A 15,881-nucleotide genomic window follows, 5' to 3' on the forward strand; every position below is an offset into this window, starting at 1 on the left:
AGACGTCACCCTGGAAACCAGACTCAATGCCCAGGTTAACATTGTGCATCAGAAATGGTGATCTCAAACATTCCTGTGAGAGTCACACTTGGCAGCGCGCTGCCGACAAAACAAAGGCAGCCCCAAGGTGATCGGGTGGCTCACTGAATTCAGGAGTTCAACCCTGACAATTAAATTAAAGTTTTTGGCAAACCTTCTTTGCAGGAATTCTAGATTTGAAGCTTTCGTGACTGCAAGGAATCATATTCTTAGGTTTTTTCGGTAAAGTCACGTAGGTAAAACATCAAAATTAATTAAAATAAAATAAAACAAAAATCACGACGTTTCGGAGGCAACACAAGTCTCCGTCATCAGGTGGGACCGTCACAGCCGAATTAGCTGCATCAAGTACAAAAAAACCTAAGAATACTTATTTGCAGGACACTATAAGTTGTGCCCCAAGTGTGGATAACGGGGTCTATTGGAGCGACTTCCAAAGTAGTTTTGTGGTGCCATCTTCCAAGCCATTCCAAAGTTTCACGTGGAAATGTATTCATGTGATAACAATACCATTTGCAAAATTGTTATGTTATTTGGGAAATATGCAACATTAATGATAAAGACAACTCTCTATTATTCAGAATAATGGGGTGGGGGGATGTCTGGATAAAACAAAAGCACGGATGATGAAAAGCATACGTAAATTAGACGATGTAAACACACCGTTTACTTACATAGAATGAGGGTGAAGACATAGAATGCATAGTCTGTTTTAGTTATTTATTTATAACTGGTTAGCGACTCGCGAATTAGAAGCAGACAAATTACTGAAGCAGCGAGTGCGTAAGAGAGAGCACAGAAGATTTGCACGGATACCAAAGTCTCAATTTTTCTTCCACCTTTCGCAAGGATGGTTCGTCGGCAAACATGGATAATCCGCACTACGAGAACCAAGAGTCGTTTATTGATATTTTAAATAGCAATGTTGAACGTGCCTGGTGTATCTTTCAGCTCCGAGCAGCCCTCACGGACATACACGAGATATTCCACGGCGCTCCTGGGTCCGTGAGAGCGCGCATTCTGCACAGGGACCGCGAGCTGCAGAAGGAGAGGAGGCTCAGGGAATTGGTAAAAAATAAATGTTGTCAAGACAATCACTATGAATTATAATGAATACACAAATATGCATTTATACGTATTTTCGTGAAGTGATGATTAAATTTAGTCTACGTTTCATAAATGTAAATTGGTTTTCAAATATTTTATGTACATACTGAAAATGGTTTGGCCTAACCCACAATAATCAGACAATACATCTCATTCATACCATTATCCCTCTATTTAAAAAAAACAATTATTTATTCGCTACTGTTTATTTTGTTACTCATATTTTCCTCAACGAAGCTCATCATTATTACGTGATATAACCGAGGTCGCTTTTGCAGAAGAGGCAATGTTGTATGCGTCGCAATGGGTTTAATTAATATCCTGGTTAAATAAAGGGCACATACTGAATGATAAGGACTGCGGAGTTTCCAATGCAGGGGAGATGCAGAGGAGACCTTGGGTGAGATGGAAGTGGTGGAATGAAATACGAGGACAGTGGATGTTGATGATACAAGAATAACAGAAGCACATGGGGAGGGAAAATCAGAACAGTCTATGGGTGTCTGTGTATTGATCTCTATGCAAGTACAGTACATGGATTGTGTAAGTGTATGTGAGTGTATGGGTTTGTAAGTGAATGACTCTCTATGTAAGTAGGTATGGATCATGGAACTGTATGGAAATCTACGAGTCTCTTTAAGTGTATGTGAGGCTATAGGTCTCTAAGGATAGTCGATGTGATTAGAAAATACACAATAGAAGTGCGTGGAGAAAGACAATCATGAGAATCTATGGGTCTGTGTAATTCTATGCAAGTGTATTTGACTATGCAACTCTATGGATCATGTAAGTGCATGTGATTCTATGGGTCGCTGTGTAAGTATTCCTTCAATAATGGAGTTCCTGCCTTCAAAAAGAGATCCAGTCTGTACTCTATACCTGTGTTTCCATGAAGTAAGAACTTAACCAAAATGTAATCATGTAACTTGAGCAACTCGGCATTTTCCAAAACAGAATTGTTAATGTATTTGCAGTCACCAGTTCCTAACTGCATTTATAATTCTAATAATATACAGCCCTCGTCAATTGATTGCTGGGTGAGGACCTTCCCATGTCATGTCAGTCATGGGAGTTGTTTGACCATACTTCACTATGCTGGTGGTGAGGGGGGTGGGGGACCAGGACCATTTCAAACAGATATCACTTGCTACCGATATCAGCTTGGGTTGCGAGTCAAACTCAGTTTTCCGGGGTTCATAGCGCAGTGCGCCAAGCATTGTGCCACCACTCCACCCAAACAACATTGACAAAATATAAATGACTGATACAATTCATCTTGTTGGCGAATAGTAAACCTTGTTTGTAAGAACATAAAATATATATATATCTGCCCGATACATTTTCCTAACAATTCGAATAGGCGGAACGTTTTCTAACGCTCTATGTGAACTTGAAACTGGGTAACTGACTTTTGGCGAAAACATGCGGCATCGACAGCCTTGAGGCGTTATAGGAGACGCGTTGACACATGCCGGCATTTCTGTTGGTCCACAGCACGTGGGCGACCGGATTTGTTGAGCTTTCGCAGATGGCTAAGACTTTCTCCTCTTGTAGGAAAAGGCCAAAGGTCAACTCAACAAGGGGCCAGCCTCGCAGAGGCCACTCGAGAGAAGCCGCCAACAGACGTGAGTGTCACACCGCAGGGCAGTTCCATGAATTCAGATGTACATTTCGGACGATGTAAACGAGGGGAGTAATAATGTGCATAATCGTGAAGCAAGTTGCCTTTTACTTGGGCGGTGTGAAAATCAGTTAGGACAATAATTCAGATAGCAATCACGTATCCACCACATTTGTTATGACGAGAACTAGAGGCAATATCAGTATAAAACTATTTAGGTGTGTGTGCTGTGTAGCTCTCGAATCTATTTTCAGGTTGTACCACTCATCAGATACCTCTGGTATAAATGTTTTCTGTTTGGCACAACATCCGATGATTCACTCCACGTGCTGGGAACGTCTTTGGGAACTGAAAGTGTGTTGTTCACTATACCCCGCGTTTTGCTCCGAGTGTGTGGAGCGAAACGTCGGGCATCATGCCGCTACAACTCGAAGTCTGCATTAATGTGAGTTTCCTGTTGCTGTCATATTACATCAGGAAACCTGTTGCGAGCAGACCTACGAAACCCGCCACTGCCAATCAACAAAAGTACGAATCGCTTGCCTGTCATGTCGTCCCTGTCACAGCTCTATAAATATGAATTAGATCATGTTTAAAAGCCATTCCTTCCGAGGAAGTTTTTAATGTAAAGTTTTCCTCATTGCTTTGACAATGTGACCGAGTTATTGCTCATGAACACGGTACAATGTACAGTCCTTTTGCACATCCACTGGGTGGATAAAGGCATTTCCACACCGTGCAGGTCAAAGAGGTTGTTAGAGCACACTTCACCACGCTGGTCAGTGTAGGGTGGTGAATATGGGAAGCATAGATGTGGGAACATACAAGTAGCGTACAACAATATCATCTTATGTTCTTGCCTGTGCTGTCCAACAAAGTCCCTAAGGATATAGCAAACTGTGATGCATGGGTCACACATCCAAGCACTAGCCAGGATCAACCCCGCTTAGATTCTGAAATAATGTAATTTTATATCTATACTCTTTGGTTCTTTCGGTAAAGTCACATAGAAATAAAATTAATTAAATTATAGAATAGGACGTTTCGATTGCAACACAAGCAATCGTCATCAGGTGGAACTAAATTTGAGACAAACACAGACACGGAGACACACACAGACACACAAGCAGAGAGAGACAACAGAGAGACACACCATCAACATAGCTTCAAATCAAGTTTCATATCTATAGTTAATATTTTACTACGTATAGTTGTTTGTTGGCATTAATCCTTTATGTATTGTAGTGCGTTTGACAATATAAAAGAAACGCTGAGTTACAATGAGCTGCAATTTATTTTATTGTTTAAATTTAAATAGTATACATCCAGTTCGAATAATTACTATACATCCAAAACATTGTATTTTTGTTACACAAAGATTCGTCTCTCAAAAAGAAATAAAAATTCAGACCCATCTTGGCATGACTGCTGCTTGACAAAGCACCATTATCATGCACTCGACAAAGCCATGCCCCAACACTTGAAGGGCAAGTGCAGAACATCTGCTGCACAAGTTCAGTTTAGAATGAGTCAGCCGTTATCACGTGTGACCCTAAGAACAAGCCAACAGCCCCATACGCATCACCGCACACGATCAGCGATGCACGAGTTACCTCCACCCAGAGGTGGGCCAAAGTCATTGTTATGCAAGTCCAAGTCGAGTCGCAAGTCATCAAATTCATGACTCGAGTCTGACTCGAGTCCAAGTCACATGACTCGAGTCCACATCTCATAGGTGGGACAAAGTCATTGTTATGCAAGTCCAAGTCGAGTCGCAAGTCATCAAATTCATGACTCGAGTCTGACTCGAGTCCAAGTCACATGACTCGAGTCCACACCTCTGCCTCCACCCCTTCAATATTCGACGACACAATCCAAAGCTGTGTGCTGCTGTGTTGTGTTAAATGTGCATTCTCACACAAGCAAGGTCTTTAAGCACACAGCAGCTGAGCATTACTTCTGGATGTACATTTCTGACACTGGGTACTCAGTCGCAGGACATGATATCAAAATAGGAATACAATTGTGGAAACATTACATGTAAAGGAGTATATACATATTTTTTTAAATGTTGTTTTCCACGCAGGGTGGTCCGGGGAAGAAGTGGAGAAGGGAGACCAAAGACGGGCATTTCCAGAATGCGCAACTTCGTTTACTGAAACTCATCTCGCACCGCATACCTCCCTTGAGTCTGGATACAGACATTGCGGTAATAGCGAAGGCACGACACCATCAGCCTGTTTACAACACAAGACGGCATAGGTGTAAATGCAACACATCTCAATATTCTGTACAGAAAGGGGCCATGTTTTTTAGAGGGAAGCAAATCGGCCATAGGCAGAAGAAAAACAAGGCACTGAGCTTGAACTTGAATGGGGGCAGGCAGTTGATACCACAATAAACTTCAGGGAGTTCCAGACGATGGGCACAACGGAGAGAATAAGCGACTTCCAACTGAGTGAATGTTGACTGGGGACTTCGACAGAAAACTTTGACACTCGAACCATCACCGAGCACCACAGACTGCGTGCCCATAGGACGTCGACATGGCTTTAGGCCAGCTGCTCAAAGAGAATGCACATTTTGTTGGCCGTGCAGGCCCGTTGCCACGTTCACCTTTCAGCTAAACGAGAGTACTCACTCCCATGCGGCAATCCCTCCACGCACACAAACACCGCATCAGTGAGTTTAACACGTAGGCTTTCGCGATCAATATTATTCATGAAGGTTTTAGGGTTAGATTGCGTAAATGTCGTAAATCTTGTCGGTTGACTCTCCAACACATTAGTGTGTTAAAGTAGCAATTGGCACATTTTGTTCAGGTGACAAAGCTTACTAATTGGCTGTTGGGTGGTGGTGGTTTACCGACACATTTACGCGATCTAACCTAAAAACCTTTATGGACAACATCGCTTGCGTCAACCTAAAAAATGCAGAACCTCTGCAGCGCAGCGAGAATCAACAGAAGTTTGTATTTTCAGCAGCACCAGTGAATAACACGGGTAAAACGGGTACATGTACATATTTTGTATTTTATTCACACAGCCTCAATTCGTGTCGATTCCGTTCGAAGCACCTTCATGAGAATTGCTATCATTATGCAAGGGCACCGTGCCAGTTTCGGATTCCTTGTAAAGCAACAAAATGCTGTTGCATTGTGCCCACCCAAAACTGGAGCGCTGCCTTTAGCTCCAAAGCCAAAATGTGTGCCTGTTGTGTTTATCAACTAGATTACCATCCCTGATGTGAACGTAGATTAAAATAAAATATTTATTACAGGATGGCCCTTCTGAATTTTCTTGTTTTAATACCGAAATAAAATATACACGTACAAGCGGGCATGTCACGCGCGTGAAATAACATTGGTTTTATAAATTCAAATGCAGGCCTGTAGCACAGTAATTGTGGGACGGTGGCGAGATGTTAACTACCTCGACTGGTATATAGGAGGTCGTGGGTTCGATCCAAACCCTGACGCCTATACATTTGGAGTTTGCACGTTCTCCCTGTGGCCGCGTGGCATTTTCTATGGGTCCTCAAATTATTCCTTCCACATTTAGAATCCACGCGTTTAGAGCAGTGGTTCTTAACATTTACTGCACCCATTTGGTTCTCAATCGTTAAAAAATGTATGTTAATAAACATAGGTTTGATGAAACAAACTTTATGCCCGAGCTTAATTTGTGTTTCGATTATTTACATTCTAAAACAATCTGGCCATGTCTCGCACCCCCGCAGGGGCTGGTGTGCACCCCAGGTTAAGAACCACTGGTTCAGAGTATTTGGCTGCTATACATTTCCACATGATAAGCCACTTCGTTGAGCAATCATTCGTGGCCAGGTCACTTCTGAAAAAGAGCCATATAGCTCAGTGGGCCTTACCTGGTGAATCAAAAGTTCAGTATTTAGTTTAATTTTATTGAAGCTCCCAACTAATTGGATCAGAAAGTTAGAAAGGTCGGGGTGGAACAGCCCTGTTCTATTGGCAAGACTAAGCCCATGCAAGACACCACCTCAAAGTATTCTCTATATAGTTTTTTTTAGAGACCTCTAAAAATGTAAAATGTCATTAAGCTCATACATTTTACAGCCGCATCTCCACGATGCACTGCAATGTTACATGCCAAGCAGTCCCAGTTAAGTACAATCTATGACTATTGGTGGACTGTTCCAAAATTAATGTTTTGATAACATTAACTTCAACATAAATAACATAACAAGCTGTTGATGAGCTAAATTGTATTAATGTAAATAACAGTTAAGCAAACATGTACCAGGCCACCCCACACATGAATTATCCCAGTGACCTACAACACTTCCTATAACGCTCTTCTGTTTCTTTCCTCCCACTGTTCAACTTTGGAATTCCCTATTGTCTCTTCTCCTAAGTTCATAGAATTAATGTAAGAAATTTATTCTTATCTGCTTCACCTTCAGTAGTGGTGTTTTGTTGCTGGTCACTTGGCTCTGTGCTCAGCAACCGTCACTTAAAAAAAGAAAATGGCCAGGAGGTGGGCAAGGAGATGGCCCAGTAAACAATAGACTACATCCATCTGTGCAGAGCTCCTGGTGTTATCCAATTGTGGGTGTGGTGGATTTTCATTGGGTACTCTGGCTTTCTTGGGAGTACTGACAATCCACAATCATCAAGTGGATGGCTGCAATGATTTCTAAATTGAAAACTAATTTCTTCAGAACTCCTTTTTGTGTCTAGATTGTTTGTCGTCCTTCCCCCGCACCTCCGATTAGCACGGTTGGCTAGTCAGAGTGCGAAAGAAGTTCAACATACACACAGCTGAGAGTTCCAAGTAAAAACATTCATTAATACAAAAAAAAAAATTCTCTTGAACAAAAACTAAAATCGCAAGTGACGGCCAGCTCACTCCAACTTGAGGGAGCGGCTCATCGCCTTGTCGATAAAAAACGTCTTCTTAGCACTGGCATCGGCCTGAAAGCCGAGACCGACGCCGCGCTGTTGATAATTCTTGCGCTGCAAGGCATGCTGGAACTGGGACTCTAGCGCCGAGTTCAGCCGGTTCTCGCTCTCTCCGCCAAGCGCCATGTTTGCCCTGCCGCTCGCGCCCGGTCCGGACTCCAACTCGGACCCGGAGTGTCCGGAGCCTTTCTTGAAGCCGCCCATGAGCCGCAGGAACTTGTTCTGCTTCGTGGCGTCCCCGAGACAGGCAGTGTCCCACTGGCCAAACTGCGTGGCTCTGGCCTGTGTTGTTGCACAGAGAGAGAACAGGTAACTTAAGTCATATTGTTACGCTTGTTTACCCAGGAAACACCGACTTTTTCAGCAGGGTCGTGCCAAAGTCTTCGTAGTATGGGGTGACGATTGCTCTGTATAATCCAAGTGAGCACATTTGCGGGTGATTTTTTTAGTTGAAAAATTTGGATCATGACGATGGTACATCATGGACTACTCTTACAAACTAGCCTTTTGCCCGTCAAAGGTGTATTGCAGTAAATCTGGAACTTGCAAGCGAAAAGCAGACCGCGACGTGATATTCATTGCATCAGTGCTTGTGCAATTTGTAAGGGCGCGGTGACACAGACCTATTTAATTGTAAGGTTATAATCCCTTGTTCATCATGACGTTCTTTAAACTTCTATGTCTCAATCGTGTTACAGAGATTGCGTGACGTGAGGGTTCTGCCTTTGTAGCGAGGGTTGTAAGTTGACGCCGAGGAGGGGGGAGGAGGCGCCTTGGTCCCCCATGTGGAGTGACGTCACCAGCTAATGATTATGAATGGGGTGGGTGTACATTTGGAGGACGTCACCTTATAATGATTATTAATGAGGGGGGCTGTTCGATGTGGAGTGACGTCACTTGCTCATGATTATTAATGAGGGGGAGGGTGCTCCATGTGGAGTGACATCATCTGCTCGTGATTATTAATGAGGGGGGGGTCCATGTGGAGGACGTAACCTGTTCATGATTACTAATGAGGGGGGCTGGTCGATGTGGAGTGACGTCACAAGCGTTGCACACAGACATTCTTCGCTAATTATAGTAAGTAGTAATAATGGGGGGGGGGGGGGGGGTGTGTCCATTTGGAGGACGTCACCTTATCATGAATGTTAATGAGGGAGGCTGGTCGATGTGGAGTGACGTCACGAGCGTTAAGGACAGACATTCCTGGGTGATTATAGTAGGTATGACGTCATAGCATGGTTAACACCCACTGTAATGCAGACAGGTATCTTTAATGTTAATACACCTGCAATATTAATTAAGGCAGCTGCTGGTTTCTGCTGCACATGACAACGAGGCCATGCTATTGTGATCATCATACAAGTGGCCAGTTGGCTCGGCGGAAGAGCGAACGGCTCGCAGTCGGAAGGTCGCGCGTTTAAATCCTGGTTGGGGTCGACTCAGCCCATCACCCCTTGCGGAGAAGTCAAGGGTGGTTGTCCAATAGAAAAACTCACCCCGACTAAAAAAATTGGAATTTCCACCATAGGCTCAGGCTCGAAATGGGAAGTGAGTCTCAATTCAATGGTCATTTGAGCAACAACAACAAAAAAATACCACTTCATAACTTTTGAAAGATACTATCATTCTGCTTATAACTCAAAAGTATTTTAAAAAAATCAGTATCCCCGAAACTATACAAGCACACTGTGTGTGATTAGATCTGTTTGTTATGGAAGACGCCGTCTACCTTTGAGACCAGAATCTATTGCAAATCAGTGGCTCCCACGGTGATACACTCGTGCCATTGGCAAATCACGTGCCAAGGGAAACTCCTGGCTATGGACCCCGCTCGTCTGCCACGGTGCCTCACCGTGCTGGAGCCTCCTCCGCTGCCACCGCCGTCACCACCACTGTCACCGCAGCTCTTGTTCGTGTCCAGAGACACTTTTCCCGTCATGATGTCGACCTGCGTCTGCAGGGCCACTCTTCTGGCCTACGCTCAAGAGCATTTGTGAAGACAAATCACATCAGGAGAGGGATTAGCTTCTTTAATAGGCATCATTATTCGTCATCTGTCTTTTATGTATTTGCTGGTGGGAAGCCCTTTATAATAGTCTCGCGTATGTTGGCAATGTGTTCAGGAGCTAAATGCTAATGTCGAGATCCGATAGCCAAGACGAGAGGACTTCAGGAGAGTTTGTATCGTCCTTCTATTTCTCCGTTCAAGCAGTGCATACTACAGTGGTGGTTTATGGTCCATAGTTTGGGTTGCATGGTGACAGTGCCACTGTGGTTTGTCTTAAATTTGCCATTCATCAAGGAGATGTGCACATCAGCCTGTTGATGTTCCGATGCGTTTGGGGGTTCCACCACTGTCTTATATGAGGTATGTCAAAGCCAAGAGTTGAAATGTTTGGGTCTCGACTAAGGTATTTATTCTAGACATCCGCATTGTTCCACTCCGAGGCCCATTGAGTTTGAGCAGCGTTCAATCACCTCGAGAGCTTACGCCCCGACACACTCCCTCGAGCGCTCCGCACCACTGAACACACCCCCCTACTCCCAGCGGCACATGGCCTACACGTTGTACGATTAAACAAATAATTTAGTGATGCTGCGTTGGCAGTGGTGAAAAAAACAGCAAAAATAACGACACTGAACACGTCCATCAATAAAAGGAAAAGTATATAATAGGCGACGTGTTGGACAATGACCCTTGTTCATAGCACAGAGAGAGACCAGAGATATAACTATGATATAATTTTTATCTTAAGGCAGTGATAACACTGCACTGAGTTTTTGTTACATGTAGTATGATGCATACACATCTCTTGAAATGCCACCAATGTAAACTTAAAAAAATATATTTTTTAAACTATCAACGGTTTTTATTTTACAAAGGCCCACTGAGCTCTTTAGCTCTTTTTCAGAAGCGACCTGGCTCCAAATAACAGCTCAACGAAGTGCCTTATCACGTGGAAATGTATTATTGTAACCAAATACTCTAAACGCATGTTTATAAATTTGGAGGGCAAAACAGGAGAACTCGGAGAAAAATCCACTCGAGCACGGGGAGAACATGCACACTCCAAATATACACGCGTCAGGGTCGGGATCGAACCCACGACCTTCCTGTATACCCGGCGAGGTGAGGTAGTTAACATCTCACGACCGTGTAAGGGATAAAATTGGGGGGGGGGAAGGTATTTTTTTATAATAGCAATGCAGAGAAAGTGAGGCATTCAGGCAGATTTGACCGAGCAGAATTCTCACCAAATCAAATTTCTCCTCTTCAACATTCCCGGGTTTTATGGTGACGAACTTTACGTCATTGTCCACGTCGCACTCCTTGAGTTTCTTCGGCGTCTGGAAAGGATGGTGTCAAACAATTGGCAACATAATTATTAAATCATAATTCCTAACGCCAATAACAGAGTTTTAAAAATAAATCAGCGGCACATTGGTCAAGAGATTCTGCGTGCGGTGGGGTAAAGTGTGGGTACTGCAGCCTCTTTCAAGACGTCTGGCCAGTGTGGAAGAGGTGGCAAAATTCCTACTAGAGGGCCTTTCTAGAGCTCTCTCAAGTGGATGCCCCTTCCACCAGCTGTGGTGTGAGCAAGCAATGGCAGGGCTGCACCTTTAACCTGTAACTTGCATTAGCCAGACCACAACTGCCCCAAAAACCTTGCTTCATTTAACATTAACTCAAAGGATATTTAAATGAATACTGACAATCACCCCAACATTTTACCGTCAAGAAGTAACATATAAAATCCTTTGTGTCCCTGAGCGATGCTCAATTATTCCAAAGTGGGAATGAATAATTAAGGATGCTTGTAAGTTTGATTATTTAGTTTGCCAACTGCCATTCAAAATCAGGGGCTTTTTAACACAATACAGCACTTACACTCCTCCTAGTTTCTCCTTGATCTCTCGGACTGCCGTCCGTCTGCTTATTCTCTGCCAAATTATCAGGGTCATTGGACTTCTTTCTGCCGCCAGCCTTTGCACGCTTCACCCCTTTGGATCCGGTCCCTGCTCGACATTCGTTGCTGCTCCCCGATGCATCTGGCGAGATGCTGCCGGCTTTCCGTGGCCTTTTGCGCTCGTTGGGTTTACACGGAGCTTCACCGTCCAAAGCGCCAACAGGCGATTGTTTTTTCTTGCCCCTTGTCTTTGGCTGGTGCTCATGGGCCGCAAGCAAATGGTCCTCTTCGCCCGCTACATCCACGTCCGCGTTGGTGTTCTTCATTTTGCGTTTTGATTTCGGTGCCTTGACGTCAGCCTTACCCGTCGCATCGTCATGTTCAATTGTTTTTCTTTTGTTCTTTTTCTTACGTTGCTCGAGATTGTCTGTAATATCGTCGGAATTGGACTGAAGTTGACCCTTTTTTTTCTTCCGTTTGACAGTGTCACTATTTTCATCCGAGCAATGGTGGGCATTATCAGCATGATCAGCTTCAGACTGCACATCATCTCCTTCACCCGTATTATCTAATTCCTTCTGGTTAGGACCCTCACTTTCAGACTTTGACCTTTTCTTTCGCTTACACACCACTGCCTTTTTAACACCATTTGTGTTTTCATCTTTCCCCGTATCCCCATGTGTGTCTGAGAGACCATGCGAGTCATTGATTGCTTCACTGTCACCCAATTTTTTTCGCATCTTCTTTTTCTTTTTAGTTTCTTGACGCTTTGGATCCTCTGATGATGCATCGTCACCTCCACTCTGGTCCTCAATTTCTTGAGTTTTTTTCTTATTTTTGAACGCCCCCTGTTCCACGACATCTGCACAGTTGGCCAGTTCGATGCTTTTGTTCTTTTTTTTCTTTTTCCCTTTCTTCATCACCGGATCAACAGTCTCTTCATCGGCCTTGTTATCGTCGTGCTTTCGTTTTCTTGTCAACGTCTCATCGGACACCTCCTCGTGCTGCCGCCTTTTCTTACACTTCTTGGCCTTCTTTTTTGACATTTTCAATTCAGGCACGCCATCTTCACAACACTCGGCTTGATATTCCATCTCTTCCGTAACGTTTCCCTCACCTTCGCAAGCATCTTTTTGTTGCGGAGCTTTGGAAGTTAGACTCTTTTTTCTTGCGCCTTTACACTGCAAAGATTCGGCAGAGACGTCATCACTTTCTTGACACGTCTCTTTCCTTTTCTTGATTTTCTTTACTCGATCCAATACTTCTTGTTTGGAGAAATCTTTTACTTTACCAGCCATGTTTCTGCATGCCCTAACTGCAACACACACCATATTGCAAATACAATGCATTAACAGTGTCCGGACAATGACTCCACCACCGTCTAGTAACTCTTCCTCCAACTGATATTGGCGTAGAGCCTCGGCAACATCATTGGGTGTTTACAACTGGAACTCATAATGGTTTGTAAAAAACGCTCAAGCCTGAATTTATGTGGCACATGGTCCATGATTTGAGCCACAGCAGTGGCACACAACAATCTGCTCTTGAAAATAAAATCCATTGGTTGTACTTTATCATACGTGTAGATGCTCAGAGCTAACAAGAGATAAGAACTACCTAATGTCATCTTCTTGGTTCTTTCGGTAAAGTCACGTAGAAGGGAAATAATAAAATAATAAAAATAAAACATAATAAAATACAATTCTCACAACGTTTCGGCCACAACGCAAGCAGCCGTCCTCAGGTGAAGAACAGGTCTGTCGGAAAGACAGCGTCTGAATGAACACCACCAAGCTTGGCAGCGTATATTTAAGCTGGGTTAGAGGAAGGGTGCCTTGACAAATGAATTTGCATATCAACAGAGGAATTTCGCATATTTATGGAAAATGCAGATATGGGATAAGTCACTACTTGTGGAATGCGTAGGAGGTGGGGGGGGGTCTCAAAGTCATATTATGCCCGTGCATTATGTAGGATTAGCAGCAACAAAGGGAGGAAGATTAAATATACGCTGCCAAGCTTGGTGGTGTTCATTCAGACGCTGTCTTTCCGACAGACCTGTTCTTCACCTGAGGATGGCTGCTTGCGTTGTGGCCGAAACGTCGTGAGAATTGTATTTTATTTGTATTATTTGATTATTTCCCTTTTACGTGACTTTACCGAAAGAACCAAGAAGATGAATCCCTGCAGTCACGAAAGCTTTTCAAGTGTGTTGCATGTCGGGAAGTATGTTAAACATTTCGAACAGACACACATTCACAAATCTCCCTTTTATATATATTTGTACACCCCACGTATCCACAACATTTTGATGAGGCTATTAAAATAATAGTGCAATTATACCATGGTCGAATTAACATTGCACTCCAAAAACAATAAAATAATGCGGTAGTTATTTTGTAATACCGTAGTAACAATATATAATTAACCATGACTAATCCACTGCTGTTCTAGATTTGAAGCTTTCGTGACTGCAAGGATTCAGTTTTTTCCGTAAAGGCACGTAGGTAATAAATAAATAATGCATACAAAAATAATATAAATAATAATATATTTATTTTATTTCTATTAGTATTTCAATTATTTGTAATAGTTATTTTATGATTTATTTATTAGCTACGTGACTTTACCGAAAAAACCTAAGAGTATGAATTCACTGCTGGATGAATCTCTCCCCTCGCGCCGTCACCGTCTCTCGTGGTCCTGCATGTAACAATCCACACAGCGTCTGCACACCAGCTGATCTCACGGCTCATGGACATCTGTGAAAAAGAGCTTCATAGCTTATCGGATTCCTCCAGTCGAACGAAAGACTCTGCGTTGGACATCCTCGCGGGCGAGTTGGCTGCCACTTACTCTGTCTCAACCAGCGGTCAGGGGCCATCCATTTAGTAGGTACAGTACGCAGAAATCCGTCAAAACTTGACCCCCCCTCCCTGTACGCACGCGGACTTTTACACCCCCCCCCCAAATCCTATAGAACGGCCGATATTTAATCCACGCAGAAACGATCAAGGATTCATACCACTAACGTGGTTTAAGCAAACAGTCCACCGCCGGACTGACTCATTTGAAGGCCAATTTAGACAAATTATTATAGAGGCTTCACCCCCCGTTTCCTATGCGTTTGTACATTGTGAGTAGAGACCCCATACGCAAGCAGACGCGTTTGGGTTAACCCTCCCCTCCCCCCGCCACGCGTACGGACTAAGCCCCTCATCGTCCCTTACAGTCATCTAAATGAAAACACATTATTTGGTGACGCTGCTGCGCTGGCAGTGCTGCACAGTTAACAATAATAACTCAACATTCATCTGTAAAACAGCCTTAAATGAAAACATAACAGGCGACGCTTCGGGCAATGCCCCTTAATGCACACCACAAATAGAACGGCCTAAGAGATGGGAGGAGATAAGAGTTGGAGGCTGTACTTTTTACCATGGGGCCCGATGTATTTGTTTTATGCTTTCTGATTTGCAGTGTTTACATTGGCAGATAAAGTTACCTAATACTATTCATGACGTGCCCTGTCCCAGACAACTTAATCAATGACGATAACTTATTCTTTGGGGGGGTTTATTATTTTATACCTACGTGACTTTACCGAAAGAACCAAAGAGTATGGATCCCTGCAGTCACGAAAACTTCTAATCTAGAGCGATAACTTACTCTTCCTTCTTTCCGTGTATCAATACAGCAACATAATCGATTGCTGTAGTACTGTTGTAATCATTAGAATATAGTAATGAGAAATAAAAATAATACTAACAGTCCAGGTAATGAAGTTGGATTCTAAGGCCACAGCTAACATCAGTGGCGACTTACGCAAACCGGCATCCTGACCTGCGCTGACGAGCGTAAGTTATGACCCCCCCCCCCATCACCAATGCGACATTGGAAGGTATTCATACCAACAGTTGATTGACAAATACATGTAGTCTTAAACATGTTACGTCAGTAGTGAACGCAAATACGATCCCACACTTACAAAAGTACTGTACTGTACACGTGTTTAAAGGCCTACTGGAAAAACGTATGGCATTAAACACACGTATACAATTATGTTTAAAATCAAATCAATGAAGCGGTTACAATTAATAAAGCAACTCGCTTAGAATATGGGTACAAATGCACACTTACGTCTATTGAAGTTGTTTTTTACAGCTTTCAATCACAAAACCTCCACACGTGGCCAGCACATCACACACCCGCCTATCCGAGCTCGGCCGCACTTTAGATTCCGTAGCGATAAAGGGGCGCTTCGCCT

General features: G+C 43.4%; 1 protein-coding gene and 1 long non-coding RNA gene across 3 annotated transcripts; one reads left to right on the forward strand and one right to left on the reverse strand.

Moving 5' to 3' along the window:
- The first annotated feature begins 2,456 nt into the window (after window positions 1-2,456).
- Window positions 2,457-4,931, forward strand: LOC144935082 (uncharacterized). The gene is made up of 3 exons (XR_013637262.1): window positions 2,457-2,771; window positions 3,245-3,295; window positions 4,854-4,931. It is a non-coding gene; the product is annotated as an uncharacterized LOC144935082 (long non-coding RNA).
- On the reverse strand, window positions 4,049-15,853 carry KNOP1 (lysine rich nucleolar protein 1). 2 transcript variants are annotated; one of them, XR_013637260.1, is made up of 6 exons: window positions 15,755-15,853; window positions 11,596-12,929; window positions 10,962-11,054; window positions 9,559-9,681; window positions 4,612-7,985; window positions 4,049-4,380 (listed from the first exon to the last, which is right to left on the reverse strand). XR_013637260.1 is itself a non-coding variant. In XM_078861430.1 (5 exons), the coding sequence occupies exons 2-5, from the start codon at window positions 12,910-12,912 to the stop codon at window positions 7,647-7,649; spliced, it is 1,872 nt and encodes a 623-aa protein (XP_078717556.1). In that variant the 5' UTR covers window positions 12,913-12,929; window positions 15,755-15,853; the 3' UTR covers window positions 4,049-7,646. The 2 variants fall into 2 exon arrangements, 1 of the variants encoding a protein (XP_078717556.1); XM_078861430.1 differs by having other exon boundaries at window positions 4,049-7,985.
- Between the last annotated feature and the right edge of the window lie 28 nt (window positions 15,854-15,881).

Source organism: Lampetra fluviatilis, chromosome 1, assembly GCF_964198595.1.
Source record: "Lampetra fluviatilis chromosome 1, kcLamFluv1.1, whole genome shotgun sequence".
Classification (NCBI taxonomy): domain Eukaryota; kingdom Metazoa; phylum Chordata; class Hyperoartia; order Petromyzontiformes; family Petromyzontidae; genus Lampetra; species Lampetra fluviatilis.

What these genes read in the sequence shown, in the direction of transcription:
- KNOP1 (XM_078861430.1), bottom strand. Translation starts at nt 12,912, where the DNA reads ATGGCTGGTAAAGTAAAAGATTTCTCCAAACAAGAAGTATTGGATCGA. An exon ending in AAGGAGAAACTAGGAGGAGT is followed by an intron (nt 11,055 to 11,595) that starts GTAAGTGCTGTA and finishes CATCCTTTCCAG; the next exon opens with ACGCCGAAGAAACTCAAGGA. An exon ending in GCGGAGGAGGCTCCAGCACG is followed by an intron (nt 7,986 to 9,558) that starts GTGAGGCACCGT and finishes GCAACAACACAG; the next exon opens with GCCAGAGCCACGCAGTTTGG.